The following is a 16,534-nucleotide window of genomic DNA, read 5'->3' on the forward strand; positions in this document are numbered from 1 at the left end:
TTACGTGGCTATTTATGCTTTGAATTCCCTCCTGCTGATGGTAAAGGGAGATAAACTGCAGTGATGCATTCTGTAGAATGTATGGGAATGGAGGAAGTGATCTTGTGTCATAGCAGCTGCTGCTCATTTTATCTCTGGGTTCAATTCTGCAAGGTTCTGAGTACTCTGGCCTGATCCAGCAAAGCATTTAAGCAAGTGCTTAACCTTAAGCATATGAATAGTCTGTCCCTCTGTCTGTCTGTCTCTCTCTCACACTCACACACAGACTTCAGTAGGACTGTTCATATGCTTAAAATTAAGCATGAGCTTAAGTGCTTTTGCTAGTTCCAGCCAGAGTGCTCAGCATCTTGCAGGATCGAGCCCTTTACTAGCATCGCATTGCAGACTTAAAGCACAGCATGTCAGAAGACCTGCGACAAACATTATTGTGCATTTCACATGCCTCCATTCCATCTTCCTTTTTCTTCCCCCCTTTCCAAAATTCTCTCACTCACTCACACACACTCCCCAGAAATCTTGAAATATATTTTACCTGGTGCAGTTCCAAAAATATAACTGCAACGGCAGGTGTACTATAGGAACTGACTGTGGAGAGCACAGTAGGGCAACAGAACTAGGGAGACATAGACCCCCATTCACTACCAAGCCAAGGCTCCATGTCTCAAAGTATAACACAATCTGCAGCAGAGCACTGGTGCCAGAATTCATGCCGCATACAGTGACAGGTAAAGTCAAGAAAGAGGATTTGCACTATAGCTGCAGCTCTCTGCTGGTTGAGGAGGAGGAAAGCAGGATAGAGCAAACCTAACTCTGATTCTTGTTGTTTAGGCAGAGGCTGTCTCTACGATACAGGGTCTGTAAGAGACAGGGCTTGGAAGCTGCTTCTGCTGTGAGGGATTATGATGATAAACCCTGTCAAGCAGAGAGAGATGGGGAAGCCTCTGCAGGGTTAAAAGAGGTGAACTCCTCCAAGTTGTCACTGTGCTTTCATAGAATATCTCTGTCATTTCAGGATTGCCTCCAAGAGATCCAAGACTTCCTAAAAAAACATATGGACTTCGTCTCTGTGCTACTGATCATCACAATCTGCTTCATGGTAGCTACCTTCCGTCCTTTGGTACCCTAATTTTCTGAACAAGCTGAGGCAGGGACAGTTCAGTGGCTTGAGAGGGCAGGTCACATTGAAAACCTTGCGTGCAGGAGACAGGTTTCTGGATCTGGCGGTGATAAGCCAGCAGCCTGGAGTTCAGTAGCAAAGGAAATAACCTTGATGATGTGATTCACCACAGAGACTAGGGGAGGAGCTATCCAATAGGGCTGCCAGTCAGACTGAGGAATCACAGCCAGTTCTCTGCTGGAACAAGCTCGCTAAATTCCTGGCAGCCATAGGTTCTCTGCTGAGCTTGGGGAATAGGTCTGGAAATTGGCTTCCTCAGAATTTGAATCCCATTGTCTAGGATGTTGAGTCTAAGCATTTTGTCCTGTGGCTGAGGATGTGCCATGGTCTAACCACCACATGATCTAACATTACTTTGTGGTGTTTAGAGCTGGTCAAAATATTGTCATCCAACACTTTTGGACCAAAAATATCTTTTCAACCAAAGGAAACATTGCCACAGAAAATGTTCATCTTGGTCAAAAATTTCCAGTGTTTTAAAGGAAAAACCAAAATTATTTTGGTAAAAGTTTGATCTCTTTGAAAACTTATATGAAAACCCAGATACTTTTACCAAAAATGTCTTTTTTTTTAACTGCAAATTTTTTGTTTAAAAAAAATATAAATTGAAAACTCATCACGGGAAATGTCTTTAAAAAAATTAAAATCTCCCAAAATTAAGTTTCCTACAAAAAAATAATCATTGGCAGTTGTAGCCAGCTGTGATGTTACTGTTAGATATGCAAGACAGCAGCTTCCTGCAGGAAGAAGTTGTGGAAGCTCGGCCTGTTATACACAGGAGGTCAGCTGCCTCCCAGCTGAGGCTCTGAGGCCAGGTATCAGGTGATAACTTGAAGATCATCTGGTATTAGGTGAGCCAGCAAGTAGCTCAGTTGAGCTGGAGAGCTGCAGGGAGTAGAAAGGCTGCTGCTGAGGACAGAACCCAGTTCATGAGACACTCTGGCAGATGGCCTGTGTAATCTTGTGGGGAACAGGCTAGGAAGAAGGAACCAGAGACTTGTGTTGACTCCCAGGCATTCTGTGAAGTGTAATCCTGTACGGAGTAGACTGGCCTCTGCAGAAGACCACAGGTCAAGAGAAAAGAGGTGATTGGTGTGCTGAACAGTTATTTATTTTTGAATAACACTGAAGTCCTGTAGAAGAAGGGGCAGGAATCCTGTGGCTGGAGAGTGTTATTGGTGCCTGAGCAGGTGAGATGATAACCCACTGCCTTACAGATGTGCAGACATGGTGCATCTGGCCAATGGTTGGAAAATGCTGCTAATAGAACAAGCCCGTTCTAATGTCTAGTCACCACTTGGCAGACACAACATACATTAATTACTTTCACACAAAGGTCCCGCACTTGTAATAAGACATGCCAGCAGAGAATACTGGCCTTCAGACCTGTTCCATGTACAGAATATTAAGTTCCACCTGCTCTAATAACTCTCAAGTTGAACTTCAGTTATTGAAGCAAGATTTTTCTGACGAGGTCTGTACGTATAGTTGGTTTCAGATTTGTCACGATCACCCTTAAATCTACCGAGGCTCACTGTGCAATGCGGCGTTATTATAGCTAACTTGCTAGACATGAGTGGATGCCTCTGACCTAAATACAGGGTTGTAATACACTCCAGGGGTTGCCTGGACTCCGTGAATGCTGTACGAAAGCAGCAAGAGTCCACAAAGTGAATCATACCTGCCTGCCAACTCCTGCATTGAATATCAGTTTGTCTTTTAATAATGATGGAATAAATATTTGCCCTTTTTAAAGTTTACTGATTTGCCCAAGATGTTAGTCTTAGCTATTCTCCTCTGAATTGCTGTGTCAGAGGACGGAAGATCAGCAGTGGATAGAACTCTGATACTATTGCGGGAAGATGGCACATGTAATCATGGCCCAGGAGCAGATGATGCCTGACCTGCTGAATTCTGATAGGCTGAGAAAACCCTTCTACTTCAGCCAATTAGAATACAAACATAACCATAAAATTGCAAATCATAAAGGTTAGCATTCAACATTTCTGTTTTAAACTTTTATCGTTATGTTGGGAACAGCCGCTAAGCAATCTGACTTATAACAATTCCATGCAGGGTATTTCCTGATGCTTAGAATTACATAAGAATATAAAATTCTAGCACTAATATTACAATGGTTATGTTGATTCTCAATGTAGATTAGCTCCTCCCATGGAAGTATGCATGAGACATACCAGATGCATTATACAGTGTCACATCTTGGAATATTTGGGGTAATGTTTTCACAGTTTGGGTATAGGAAAATCTCACTCCAACTCTACTGAAAGCAAGTTGTGGTTTTTATTTCATAGCTGTGAAATGGCAGCTATCAACTAGGACTGGTTTTGAAGAATATGGAGGAGGAGGAGCCTCAATCTATTTCTAAAATATTTTTACCATTATGATTGCAGGATGCAAAGAAAAGTGTACGGTGGCTGCCTTAGTTACTGCAGGTGTTGCTGTCTTCCAGCTACCAATGAGCTGTTCATAAATGTTCAAAAATCAAACTATATATTCAAAGAGGCACTTTCATATTAAGGCAAACTTTTATAAGGAACATATTGTTTCAGCCACCATTATTCCCACAGCAACCTGACTTTTGATATGTTGCCCATGTAGGTTCTGATACAGCCTTCAGTTATATGATCACACAGTTCTGGGCAATGTGGTGTACCATGCAGCAAATTAGTATACTACAGAACAAAGGAACTTCATTCCTTTGAATACGCAGAGGCACATATGTATGTGATGTATGTTGTATTACTCCAAACAGTACATACTGAGATTTTTTTCAATCAAAGACTATTGTAGTACAGACTGTTCACACACAGGAGCAGACTTAACTTGGTTGTGGGAATCTGAACCCTGCATTTCCTGACTTATTCTCACTTCTGATGTTACAGTATTGGAACTGAAATTAGAGCCCCATTGTGCTAGTTGCTGTATATAGCAGTCTCTGCCCCAAATAACTTAGTCTAAGCAGACCAGACAGAGGATGGGAGAAAGGAAGTACCATTATCCCCATTTTACAGATGGAAAATTCAGGCACAGACAGATAGTGACTTGTCCCAGGGTCACACAGGAGGTCTGTGGCAGAGCAGTAATTGAATCCAGATCTTCTGAGTCCCAGTCAAGTGCCTCAACCATGATATTGTTCTCTCTCTCTCTGTTGAAATTTCAACCTTAGTATTTCACAGTAAAGTAACTTCTTTGTGTATACAACAGCCTGATACAGTAGCTCATTGATACCTGTGAATTATTTTCAGTATTGATATGTGTGTATCAGTACCTTTGCACTCAGGTGAAGTAATATCCAACAATCAGTCCTGATATTTAATTCTTTGCCTCTCTGATTCCTTAGGTTTATGGGATGATTTTAACTTCATTCCTTTGGTTCTCCATCTGCTTCAGCAACAATCTGGACCGGAAAGGCAAATATATTTTCAGAGAGACCTAGAAAACAGTCGCCCAGCTTCCCCACAAGAGCAAGGATTTCCAACCCTTGAATTGGGAAACCATCCGAAAGTTATCCACAGAGTTCCCTGAGAAGCTGTGGCTAGGTGACTGGAGCTGGGCCTTAGACCTTCATGTTTCCCTTTACTGCATTACCTGCTTCTTCTGCATTGCCAGCTGACTAGTGGGAATGATCATCGGGCAGCACAGGAGAGGAAGATGTGACATTTTCTGTAAAGACCAACAGAGAGTGTGACAGGCAGCCAGCTGGGAAATCAGGGCCATGTAGAGACACAGATAGGCATGTTTAGCATTCGTGTGAGATGTGGATGGTAGCAAGGAACCAGCCAGCCCCTCACCCAGAAAACCCCCATCCCAGCTAGCCAAAAACCAAACCCTGATCCAATCACTTCTACCACTGCCTGAAAACTGACAGTTTAAAACTCTGTCAGAGTGCCAAAACATACCCCAGCAACAAAGAAACTAAAATACCATCAAGAAGGAAAAGAAGTCCAGTTAATACCCCTCAGCCAGGAGAACATCCTCTCAGCCATAGCCAAAACAAACGCACCATGCCAATCAATCACTCCACAAATCTTGGCAAAACAGCCACTTACATTTAATCCCCCACACACGCACACACACACAATCCCCACACCACCACCAAATAACCAATTGCCCCTGGGAGAAAGAAGAAAGAAATGCATTAGAGGACACACAGGATAAGTAACTTAATTCAACTAATTATCCACCAAGTTTCCCACAGTCCATTCTGTTCCTGAACTACAAACTGGAGAACTAATGTAAATTTATAAATGTGTTTGCCAAAACAAAATTTAAAAAACAAATAAGAAATTACGGAAAATAAAATAAAGATGGTAGCATTTAAAAGAACTTCAACATGGGATGTTACAATGTATCACAAGATAACCAATCAAATAAATAAATTCATGCGGAGTACTCTGAAAAACTGGGCACTAGTTCTCTCAAAGAGGGCACCCAAAATTAGTTTACATTTCTGACAATTTGGCTTTAATCTCTGAGACTCAGTTAACTCAAGGTCCTATCAGTCTTGTTACATGGACAAACTTTATCCTAAATCTACACTATTCTCACCATGTGACTACCACTGTGGAACTCTGGATGTTTAAGTAAAGATCCTTATCAATCCACCAATATGCTTATGTGTCAATGGGATTATGGGACTGCCCATGGCAGTTCAACCAAATCTCTCTAGAGTTAGAATATAGAAATTTGAACAAGTTACGTATCAAAGTCAATTTGATTAAAGATTGCTTTGCCTTGGTGATATTCATAGATAAACTCTTTCCATTATGCACATATTCAATATTATAATGCACCAAATCCCACATATATGTTTCATGGAATAATTTTAAAGCTATTTGTAATTTCTCTGGAAGCTCACAAATAGTGTAAACCCTTTAACCAAATATTCAGCGGTGGCAAAAGTCTTGAGCTTAACTAGACAATTCAAAATTCTTTTTCTCTTCTCTAAGAAGTTGTCAGTTTCTTGTGACTGCAAAAGATGGTCTAGGGCTTCTCCACATGACGACTTAGTGCAGGGTAAACTGGGGTGTAAATCTACAATGGCACTAGCCTGCTGCTCACCAACTGGGTGTGTGGACACAGCTGCCATGCACTCTTTTTGCTGCGTGTGTCAAACAGCAGTAGTTCAAAGCACACTGCAGAACTTTTAATGGACGGTAGCAGGGTCCATACAGCCGGTTACTACACAGCAGGCTTGTACCCTGTGGATTTACACCCCAGCTTGCCATGCATGAAGACCCGGTCTACAGTGAAAAGTTACATCAGCATAGCTATGGCAGTGAAAAAACCACACTCCTGATGGACATAGCTATGCCGACATACCCCACCCCCGTGGACGCCACTAGTTGATGGAAGAGGTCTTCCATCAACATCACTAGCATTGGTTGGGGAGGAGGTGCTCCTACACCAGCAGAAAAACCCCTTCTGTCGCTGTAGGCTGGATTACATGGCGAGGCTGTGGTGCTATAGTCTGCGTAGTGTAGACATACCATCGGTCTCTGTGTGGACAAGCACCTAGGCTGATTGCTTTAACATGCTCTTAATCTTTCTGAGAGGCATCTTTGCTGTACCCAGGCATGATTTCCTGTTACAAATAATACTATGCTCAGTGTAATGAGTTCTTCTAACCTCGACATTCTCAGTTACTTGTTGACTTAGGGCCAGATTTTTAAAGACAGTTAGGAGCCTAAAGATGCAGATAAGCACCTAGCGGGATTTTCAAAAGCACCTAGGTGCTGAATGCCCATTGATTTCCCATCTTTTGTTTCCCAAGACATCAGGTGTTAGCAGAGAGGGGGTGCTCTCCGTAGCCACCTGATGACAGTCCCACTCTCATGCAATCTCATCCAGATGTTTCGGTTTCTGTGAGCAAATTGCTGAACAGAGCTGTTTTATACAGCTTCTGATGAGCCACGGGGCCTGGCTCCTCTTCCACGTAAAGTTGATGTGGGCTAATTAGAAAGCAAACCTCATTTCTGACAGGTTTCAGAGTAGCAGCCGTGTTAGTCTATATTCGCAAAAAGAAAAGGAGTAGTTGTGGCACCTTAGAGATTAACCAATTTATTTGAGCATAAGCTTTCGTGAGCTACAGCTGGATCCGATGAAGTGAACTGTAGTTCACGAAAGCTTCTGCTCAAATAAATTGGTTAGTCTCTAAGGTGCCACAAGTACTCCTTTTTCTTTTTGCTCATTTCTGATGACATTCTGAAACATCCAACCAGACAAGTAGCTTGGGACATATCAGTTTGCACTATACATTTTAGGACATATATCAGCTTGCAACATCCTTTGCCACCAATTGTGCCTTTAGTGTGATACTCTTTTAAGACAATTGTTAGTCCAGGCTCCAGTCAGCAATCTGCTTCCACAAACTGCTTTTGTAGGTTCCCCTTGCGGTGTATCTTGAGCAACTTTGCACAGCACCACCTTCTTTCCCAGGCTGCAGTTTCTCCATCAGCATATTTAGAAGTCTGCACAGATATCCACTTTCAAACTCCTGTCTTTATAGAGAGTCTCATGACATTCCTTGATAATTGTGTAGTTGTTTAGTTGGTCATTATGCAGCAATGTAAACTTACTTGACCCATTTTCTTGGTTCAACACCAATAATTTTGATGGTAATGAAACAATAAGACAAAACAGCCGTACATGTCTCTGTACCAATTTGTGTTTACATCCCACACATCAGTGATAAGGTCGGTAAGGTCACTTTATCTGTTAAATCATTTCAGTTTATCTACTTGCTAAACTGTTTATCACACTTCTTGGTCATTTAGTCCTTATAACTATTTGGACAGGGTCACTATAAAGATTTTCATTTCACCTTGGCTGTTCAATATGCTAATTGACTGCATCATCTTTTTTTAGCATAAAATAACAAGGTGTTTGTAAATTATTAGTTAGATATTTCTTATTAATTACATTTCTAATTTAAAAAGGAAGCATTGTCCTAACTATTTGAAATATCTTGTGATCACAGCTCCTTTTGGCAAGGAACTTGCTGAAACTGCAAGGGTCAATTTCAGAATGCTTTAGATTACTTTAAAGCTACAGATGGGGGCGTATCCTCAGCTGAGGATTTGCCCCCTTGTTTATTTCAGTCAACCTCTGATCTGTATGACAGACAATTATAATACTATGCTACCAAATTAAACATAAACTGATGTACTGTGTGTGTCACTGTCAAAGCTAATGCTATGGTTATCCCAAAGGCCAGCTGGAAAGTCATATGACTCTTGACTACTTCAATAAAAATTTATGTCATGGCAAAATGCTATCTTCCCCCACTCTTTCTGTGTGCACACAAGGCTGTTTGGGTGGCTGTGGTGTTTGTATAATGAAGTTTGGCAGTAATTCTTTCAGCGCTGGGAAGATGTATTATACATACAGCTGGCAGTCGCTCTGGCATACAAGCATATCCTAGCAGTGAAGGGCAGATATGACTGAATCAAGCTTTGAAGAAGGGGAACCTACCAACCTGCTCATCTTCTGTTCCTTGTTGCTGCAGTCATCAGCCTCCCCTCACCAGTAACCAACTAGGGTTAGATCAGGAACATAGTTTGCAAGGAATAAAACAAGGTAGGAAAGAACAAGTAAGCATCTAATCTATATATAAAGAACATGGTGTTCGGGTAAAAGAAATAACCAACATTTAACAGAATGCCTGAAAGGAAGGTTTCTGGGGGGGTCTGTTTAATTTTGGCTGCAAGACTCTATGCTGACTGGAGAACTAGTGAAATTCTGACCTCACAAGAGGCTGAGCAAATGCAAGCGGAAGAGATTTTTGATTGGCCTACTTGTGTAATGAGCGGGATTAGTTCATTACTTGTTTTTTCACATCTATTTAACTCCCATATTTAATGAACATTTGCGTGTAAGGATGGCATTATTAGATTCAGCACTGCCCCCAATCCCTGTCCATTAAGGTGGGAGAGTAGATAATGAACATCTCTGAGAGCCCTGAGAGGTCCTCCTGCCTACCCAGGGGGGACCAGTCTGGTATTTCTAATGTAAGGGGCTGAGGGTGAAATCATTTCAGGCCTTCTTTATATACCATAAAAAAGCAAAAAAGGGCTCAAATCCAATGTTTGTTAGAAGTCTTTTACTGCCCACTAGATCTACATCGAGGGAAACAGGCAGGTATCCAGTATTTGTCACATCTGCAACTGCTGTGACACCTGTGCCTGGAAGGTGGGGAAGAGGAGTTGTCTGTGTTTTGGACTTTGTTGGGGCAGGGAAGAGGGCTGGTTGGGTTTTTTTGTTCCTCCTGAACAGTGCATGTTAAGCTTTTTCATTGTTGTGGTGGTAGGAGTGGGAACCTGGAATGCATCCTTTGTACAGCAAGCTAGTGCATCTGGAGTCCAGCCAGTTATTCGTCCAGTCAAGAAGCAGACTTATCGTGTAGACTTTCTTGCAATGAGGTGGCCAGTTCTCCCCTCCTTTCTGAGGTTGTGACATTCAGCCATGAGTCCTCACTGAGTTTTGCCCAAAATCTAGTCTGACAAGAACAATATTTTAGATACACATCACACCAACTGCCTGGACAACCAAAAAAAAGAGCATCCCAGCACCCCTTAAATACATCAAAAATACACTTTGGGGGTCTTCATCACAGCCCTACCAGTGCTGATAAAGTGATTTCCCCTCTTCCCAGCTTTTACCCAGCTTTAAATACCCCCTACTTTGCAGTCACAGTCTTCTATACACAGAAGAATGACAATAACTCCCTTTGCTGCTGCTCTTCATTCAGCACGTTGGGGTTAATGCTGGACTAGGTGTTTTTAAAAGGCAGTGTCTGCTAGTGGTCCAAGCAGGTGACTGGGATTAAGAGCTCCTGGACACCCATTCTGTTCCCCCACCCTGGCCCCTGGATGCTATTCTGGCAACACACAAAGACTGTAAAGGCACTACAAGGGGCCAGGGACATACTCCTCAGTCCCTAAATGGCACTATGTTTCCTCCACAGCACAGGGGGCTTGGAATGGCACCATCGCGGACATGCCTACACTGCAGCCCATAGGAAGCCTATGATGGGCTACTGTAACTTACAGCAACCAGTGACTGCTCTAACTTATGCCAGAGGCTGTTTTGGCCACCAGAGTAGTTTATAATCTCCCCCTGTCCCTCAATTGTACCTACTGGAGACTCTATTCCTGGTCCTGGTTACCATTGACTTGCTGGATAGGGTTGGGCAAGTCATGTGATGCAACCCCTGTGTGCCTCAGTTTACACAGTAGTACAATGGAGATAAATAACGCCTACCTCCCAAAGCTGGCAATTGGGAAGTCCTGATTGATTAATGACTAGAAAAGGCTTTTATATCCTTGGCTGAAAGACACTACAGAACAGCCCATTATTATCATTTATTAAAAAGCTTTGCACTACGAACTGGCTGTGCACATAACAGAATCAATTTTATTTTTATGAGTGGTGATGAAAAACGGGAAGGCCGGATTATGAAAGAAAGTGATGCTGTGATTATAATGACTTTGTTTAGCATCCCAAGGGACAGAGTCAGTTTGAGAACCCAGGAAGTGGTAGTGAGTGACAAAAGAAAGCAAGATACAAAGCACCAATTAATTTAATCATTGTTAATTATTAAAATGGCATTTTTATTTTAGGCACATGAAATCAGAGAACCTATTTAAGGTTGATTTTAGATATAAATGCAGGAGCCCCAGGCACAGAAGCAGAGAAATGAAATCAGATCTTAGGAGCTGCGAGTCTGCTCCCATCAGCCTAAAAGGATGTGCGGTTAAATATATCTGTCCTGTGTTGTGAATAAGAAAGAGTAGAGCAAAGGCAGTGCTCCAGTATTTGTCTTCACAGTTTCAGGTGTACAGTATGTGTATTCCCCCCTCTGAATTCTCATGTCACCTGTCTCTGGACAGGAACTCTTGTCCCCCTCCCTTCTGACCAGGGGATTATAATGCTGCACAGGCCCCGGCCTTACACTGTGATATTCGCAGCAAGCCAGTCTGCCTAATGGCTAGCAGCTGTGAATTGCTTTTTCTCCAGGGGCTATGACCAGGACCAGCTCTAGGCACCAGCAAAGCAAGCAGATGCTTGGGGTGGCACAATTTCAGGGGTGGCTTTTTTTTTGCTTGGGCAGTTGCGCTCTCAGAGCTTGGGGTGGCAAAAAACATAGAGCCGGCCCTGGCTATGACCAGCGTATTGCCTGCCATCACCCGTTATCCCACAGCTCTTTCGAAGCAAGCGCCTTGATTAACAGGGCAAAAGCATTACAGAGAAAACATATAAAAACAATAAACAGATTTAGACCCATACTAAACATACCAGAAATCACCCATGATCTACCTGAGAAGTCTGATAGACCACCATCCCTTCCAACCCTTCAGCGAGAGTTGGAGCTTCCCCTTGGACGGACAGTCGTGTCCATTTGCTGAATCAAAATGAAGACCACTAGTCAGGCCAAGCTCAGCATTTTATATATTGCTTCCAAGTATCTGGAAAACCCAGCCTGAACCAATATATGCAAATCACCCCAGGGTGGAATACAATGTCAGGGGCAGTCACCCCCTTCTGTTTTAATTCCTGTAAGAGCTGTGGTAATCCTCCCCCCGAGAGTAGAACGCAATCACACATAACCGTTCATAAGTTTAATACCGTGCTCCCCAAAAATACTGCATGGGGTTGCAATATCTGTCACACTTGTCACTAGGGCCATGTCTGCACTGGCAAAAATGGGACCCAGAGTTACTGGTGCCAAACAGTGCAGCTCTCATGGTGACGACAGTACAAGCTATAGTGTGGACAGAGTCTAGACCTTTTGACCTCTACCGGTCATCAACGTTCATTAGCTCCATCTGCATTAGAGCCTCCACCCTTGTTGCTACTAGTCACTAGTTGTGAATTACAGCTCCCATTTTTGCCAGTCAGCAAGGCCTGGGGAGTTCTGACCCATTTGCAAGTGCTGCAGAAACAGACTCAGTGTTGTTGGGAGCACCAGAAAGAGCATGCCCCAATGTGGAGATGGGGATTAGAGCTTTCTGTGGCTGAAGAGGACAACGAACAAGGGAAAGCAGGTGGGTTAGATGGATGTGGTGTATGGCAGATTGCAGCTCCTGGACATGACTGGGTCACAAAGCTGTGGAGCTCAGCAATGGAAAAGCAAGGGTTAACCAGCAAGGCCCGGAAACAGCTGTTGTCTGTTAGGCTTCCTCCAGCCTGTAAGTCAGAGGAAGTCAGCTGCTAGGAATGGATCAATCTCCAAACTGCTAGGTGAAAGGACTTCCCCTTTCTGTGAGTTTCAGCTTTTATGCTATATTTCACCCATGCAAAACCAAATACGGGTTTAAAAAATAAAAATATTATCAAGGTTGCAAAGCCAAGAACTCCAAGTTAGGAAATGCCAGAATGAAGGTTGCCTGTGCAATCTTAATTTGGTCCTCTTGTGTGTATTCAGTCTTTAATTACATGATTGCATGCTATTTTTTTCCACAAGACCCCTGCCTCTTTCAGTGCATCGGGTAAAGTGTAGCTAGTCAATCATTTGTTTTCTCTTTGTTTTTCAATGTGTGGCTTTAGGCCTTATTAGCTGCATGTTATTCAAACCCTGCTCTGAATACAGAACGATTAATGTCTTATGGTGTTCATCACCAGCATATCTCAGTGCATCGCAAATGTTAATGTGTTTATTTTCACACACCCCTGTGAGGTCACAGGATATTATTTTCTCTGTTTTTCAGAGAAGGAACTGAGGTACAACAAGATTAAGGTGCCTAACAGAGATGCTTAGGATCTGATTTTTCAGAGTATTTTGCATTATATAGCACTTTAGATGTTCAAAGCACAGCTTCCATTGACTTTAGAGACAGCTGTGATCTCTCCGTGATTCTGCGCGTCTGGTTCCGGGGTTTCAAATCAGACACCCAGAAAATGAGAAACACATAAGTAGTGACCACCTGTGAAAGGTTTGGTGACTGGCCCAGCATCACACAGTAACTCTCTGGCAAAGACAGGGATAGAATCCAATTCAGCTGTCTTAACAATGAGCCTATCCTTTCTCTTTCTGCAATCTCCTGTCTCATTCACTGTACACCTTCCAATTTCTGCAATGAATGAAGCAGGGCTCTACACACCACAACCTCCTATTCTACGCTTCTATATTAATTCCTAGAGCAGGGTCTCTAAAAATATCTCTGCTGAACATGTGTGAACTGTGATTTTTAAAAGGCTTATAACTTGGCCATATTTGGGCGGATTTTCAGTGGGATGACATAGGCCACCTCTGCCAAAGTTGAAGACCCTGCTTCAAAGTACGGGGGAGCTAGAGCTTTTCAAAGAAAAGACTGCCAGAGTATTTTTAAAATTGTAAAACAACATAGTTTTCCCCAGCCTTGTTCTTGGAAACAGCTGCACTGTTTTGGCTGAAATATTCCAGAAGAAGTCAGCCTGAGGCAGACACCAGGAATAGGAAATTTCAGCCCTAACAAGTAAAGTTTGGCAAAGTTATAAACAGCTGAAAATGGTCTTGTAAAGGGAAATGTTGGGCAACCTTAATAACTGTCAGTGCTACCAGCTCCATCAATAATAATTGTATTTATTTCCCTTCTGGGACAAGAAAGGGTTTAAAAGACAAAACCTCCTCTGGAAGGATTAGCAACTAGGAGTAAATATGATATCTGCCAATCAGATTGTTACATCAGGTAGAACAGTGGAGAAGAGTGCTGGGAAAAATGGTGGGGTGATGAAGAAGTTTGAAGAGAGAGAGTCCACTTTGGAAAAATACACATAGCTTTAAGAATTGGCTATCCAAACCCACAATTAGTTGTAGGTAACAGGCCTACTGGGGAGACATTATTGACTGTACCCCAGGACAGCATGCTCTTTAGAGTGTCTTCTTCCCTCTCCCAACTACAAAATTTGGGACATACTACAAATGCACTGAGCTCCTAGGAAGGTCTCAAGGAGAACAGACCTTTGGATAGCTTGGTCTCATTTATCACTTATGGGGATAGGAAATGCTTTACACAATGAAGATCAGATTTTGGGGAAAAAAACTTAGCACAGAATTGGAAAGTAAGTCTGCCCTATCTTTAGCTCACTAATCTTTAGTCTGCTGACATCCTCCAGACTGCCAAACAAATGTGTGCTTAGGGAGAGCTTGATATATCCAGCATCAAAAGGGTTAAACATAAGAGCACTTCTCTTTATATGGTAGACATATAAGACCATTGATCAGTCTGTGACAGTTCTGGAGTAGAATGCTCCTGAAGGAATGTTTTAAACTGACCACAGACCTGTCCACCCGTCAGATATCTTTTCTTGTATAAAAGGTGCTGTCTCTTTGAGACCTGGGTAAATATAAAGGGAAAAGTGTTAATGATTATTCTTACCAATAAAATGAATATTCTTGTTTCACTGTTTGCTTGTGATTCTCTTTATTTGCAGATGTCCGAGTGAGATTTTTATTTTCAGTCATGTTCATGGAAAGCAAAAGCATCACCAATCCGAGCTCAAATATTTGTATGAGTATTTGGAGCAGGTGTGTCTTCACAGACACTTTGAAAAGGCAGATGGCTTTATTTGCACAAGAGTTATTGAACAGTTGTCAATGGTGAACGTATTAGTGAAAATCACAGTTTGTTTGGGAAGCCTACTGTTTATAAAGCTTAGGTCCAAAAATTATACTAGATATTTAAAAAAGAAAGGAAAGGAAGAGATTTTAAGATACGATCTTCCTCTTGAACGACTAGTGCACTTTATGCTAGCCTTTTATATCAACTGCAAACTCCTTCGCACAGGGACTGTTTCTTTTTCTTGGACAAGGCTGAACATACTGCTTGTGCTTGCCAAGGAATAAACTTATATTCTTGACATCTGCTGTGTGTCAAATTCCAGGGTGCAATCTAGACCAGTCAGCAGTGGTGTTGCTGCCTGCCCCACAACCTAGGAGGCTTCACGGTGCTTTGCTGTTGTAGCTCCCAACCTGGGCTGCACGCAAATAGCCTAACAGCATGCAGCTCACACCCTGAGTGTCTGGGCAAAGGAGCAGCCCTCGTCTAGCAACTCTGGCCCAGCAGCCTGTCAGCAACACACCAGTCACACTCTGGCTTCTACCAGCCTTGGTTGCTACTTGTAGGGTTTCAGAGTAGCAGCCGTGTTAGTCTGTATCTGCAAAAAGAAAAGGAGGACTTGTGGCACCTTAGAGACTAACCAATTTATTTGAGCATAAGCTTTCGTGAGCTACAGCTCACTTCATCGGAGGCATGCAGTGGAAAATACAGTAGGGGGATATTATATACACAGAAAACATGAAACAATGGGTGTTACCGTACACATTGTAATGAGAGTGATCAGGTAGTGAGCTGTAGCTCACGAAAGCTTATGCTCAAATAAATGTGTTAGTCTCTAAGATGCCACAAGTCCTCTCCTGTTCTTTTTGCTTGCAGGGTGACTCCAACACTCTCTCAGTCCTGAATTTCCCCAAAACCTGTGTTCTATACTGTCCAGCCTTTCCCTGGGCAGTTCAGATATAAAAGGTGTGTTGCCCCTGTAAAGGGTCAATATTTAACAGTTTGCTATTTTGACTGGAGTTACCAAAGAGTTCGGTTTAAACACAATACTGGATTAGTTTAGATTAAAAATAAAACAAGTTTATCTAACTACAAAGGGAGAGCGGTTTTGAGTGAGTACAAGTATAAAGTATTAAAGTCAGAAATGCTTACAAGAAAAATAAAGATTAAACCTTCCTAGTAGCTGAAACTTAACAAGCTAGACTTGGTTCAAGGTAAAATCCTCACCATAGGGTCCCAGCAACAGAAAATTTTCAGGTCAGGATCCTCCCCAAAGTCAAAGGGTTGGTTCCTTTGTCATCATAGATGAAAGAGAGAGCGACAGAGAGCACTATAGTTTGGAGTGGTTTTGCCTCTCACTGTTATAGTCCAGTCACCTTTTGAAACACATTTTCCTGAAGGTTCCCCCCTAGATATAGTTCATTCCAGCTGTGGGGACGGGGATGTGGAGTCCCCTGGTGAAAGTGGTTCTGTGTTGTTAGCTAAAATGCAGTTGGCCCTGTTCCTGCGAATGGCCTCTTGACAGGTGATTGCCAATTGACTTTGATGACACTAGCTAGAGGAGTCAGCTTGTCCTTTGACTTTGAGAAACCGGTTTACTCCCTCCCCAGACTTGTCTGGTAAACACTGTAGTCATAATTTCAGCTTATGTTCATAATTCTTAATATGTGTTTAGTACATACATTAAACAAGAATATTGATTATCAGTGTGGTGTTAATTTTTAAATAATACCTCACGAGGCATATTTTGCACAAAGATTATTACAATAACTTGCAGGGTGTGACTACAGGGGGTGCT

General features: G+C 42.4%; 1 protein-coding gene across 7 annotated transcripts in view; it reads left to right on the forward strand.

Moving 5' to 3' along the window:
* The window catches only part of TSPAN32 (tetraspanin 32), a 73,605-nt gene that overhangs the window by 48,558 nt on the left and 8,513 nt on the right, over positions 1–16,534 (forward strand). For 3 of the 7 annotated variants that reach the window (XR_006291840.1, XM_037899643.2, XM_037899644.2), the window contains one exon: positions 1,013–1,096. Coding sequence is in view for 3 of the 7 variants with exons in the window: in XM_037899643.2 (XP_037755571.1) it covers positions 1,013–1,096 (84 nt within the window). In the remaining 4 variants the exon portion in view is untranslated. Of the gene's footprint in view, positions 1–1,012; positions 2,368–4,538; positions 14,582–16,534 lie in introns of those variants that run through there. The other 4 variants (XR_006291839.1, XR_006291838.1, XR_005225426.2 and 1 more) reach the window with 4 other exon arrangements.

The sequence above is a fragment of the Chelonia mydas genome, chromosome 6, assembly GCF_015237465.2.
Source record: "Chelonia mydas isolate rCheMyd1 chromosome 6, rCheMyd1.pri.v2, whole genome shotgun sequence".
In the NCBI taxonomy this organism is placed as follows: Eukaryota; Metazoa; Chordata; order Testudines; family Cheloniidae; genus Chelonia; species Chelonia mydas.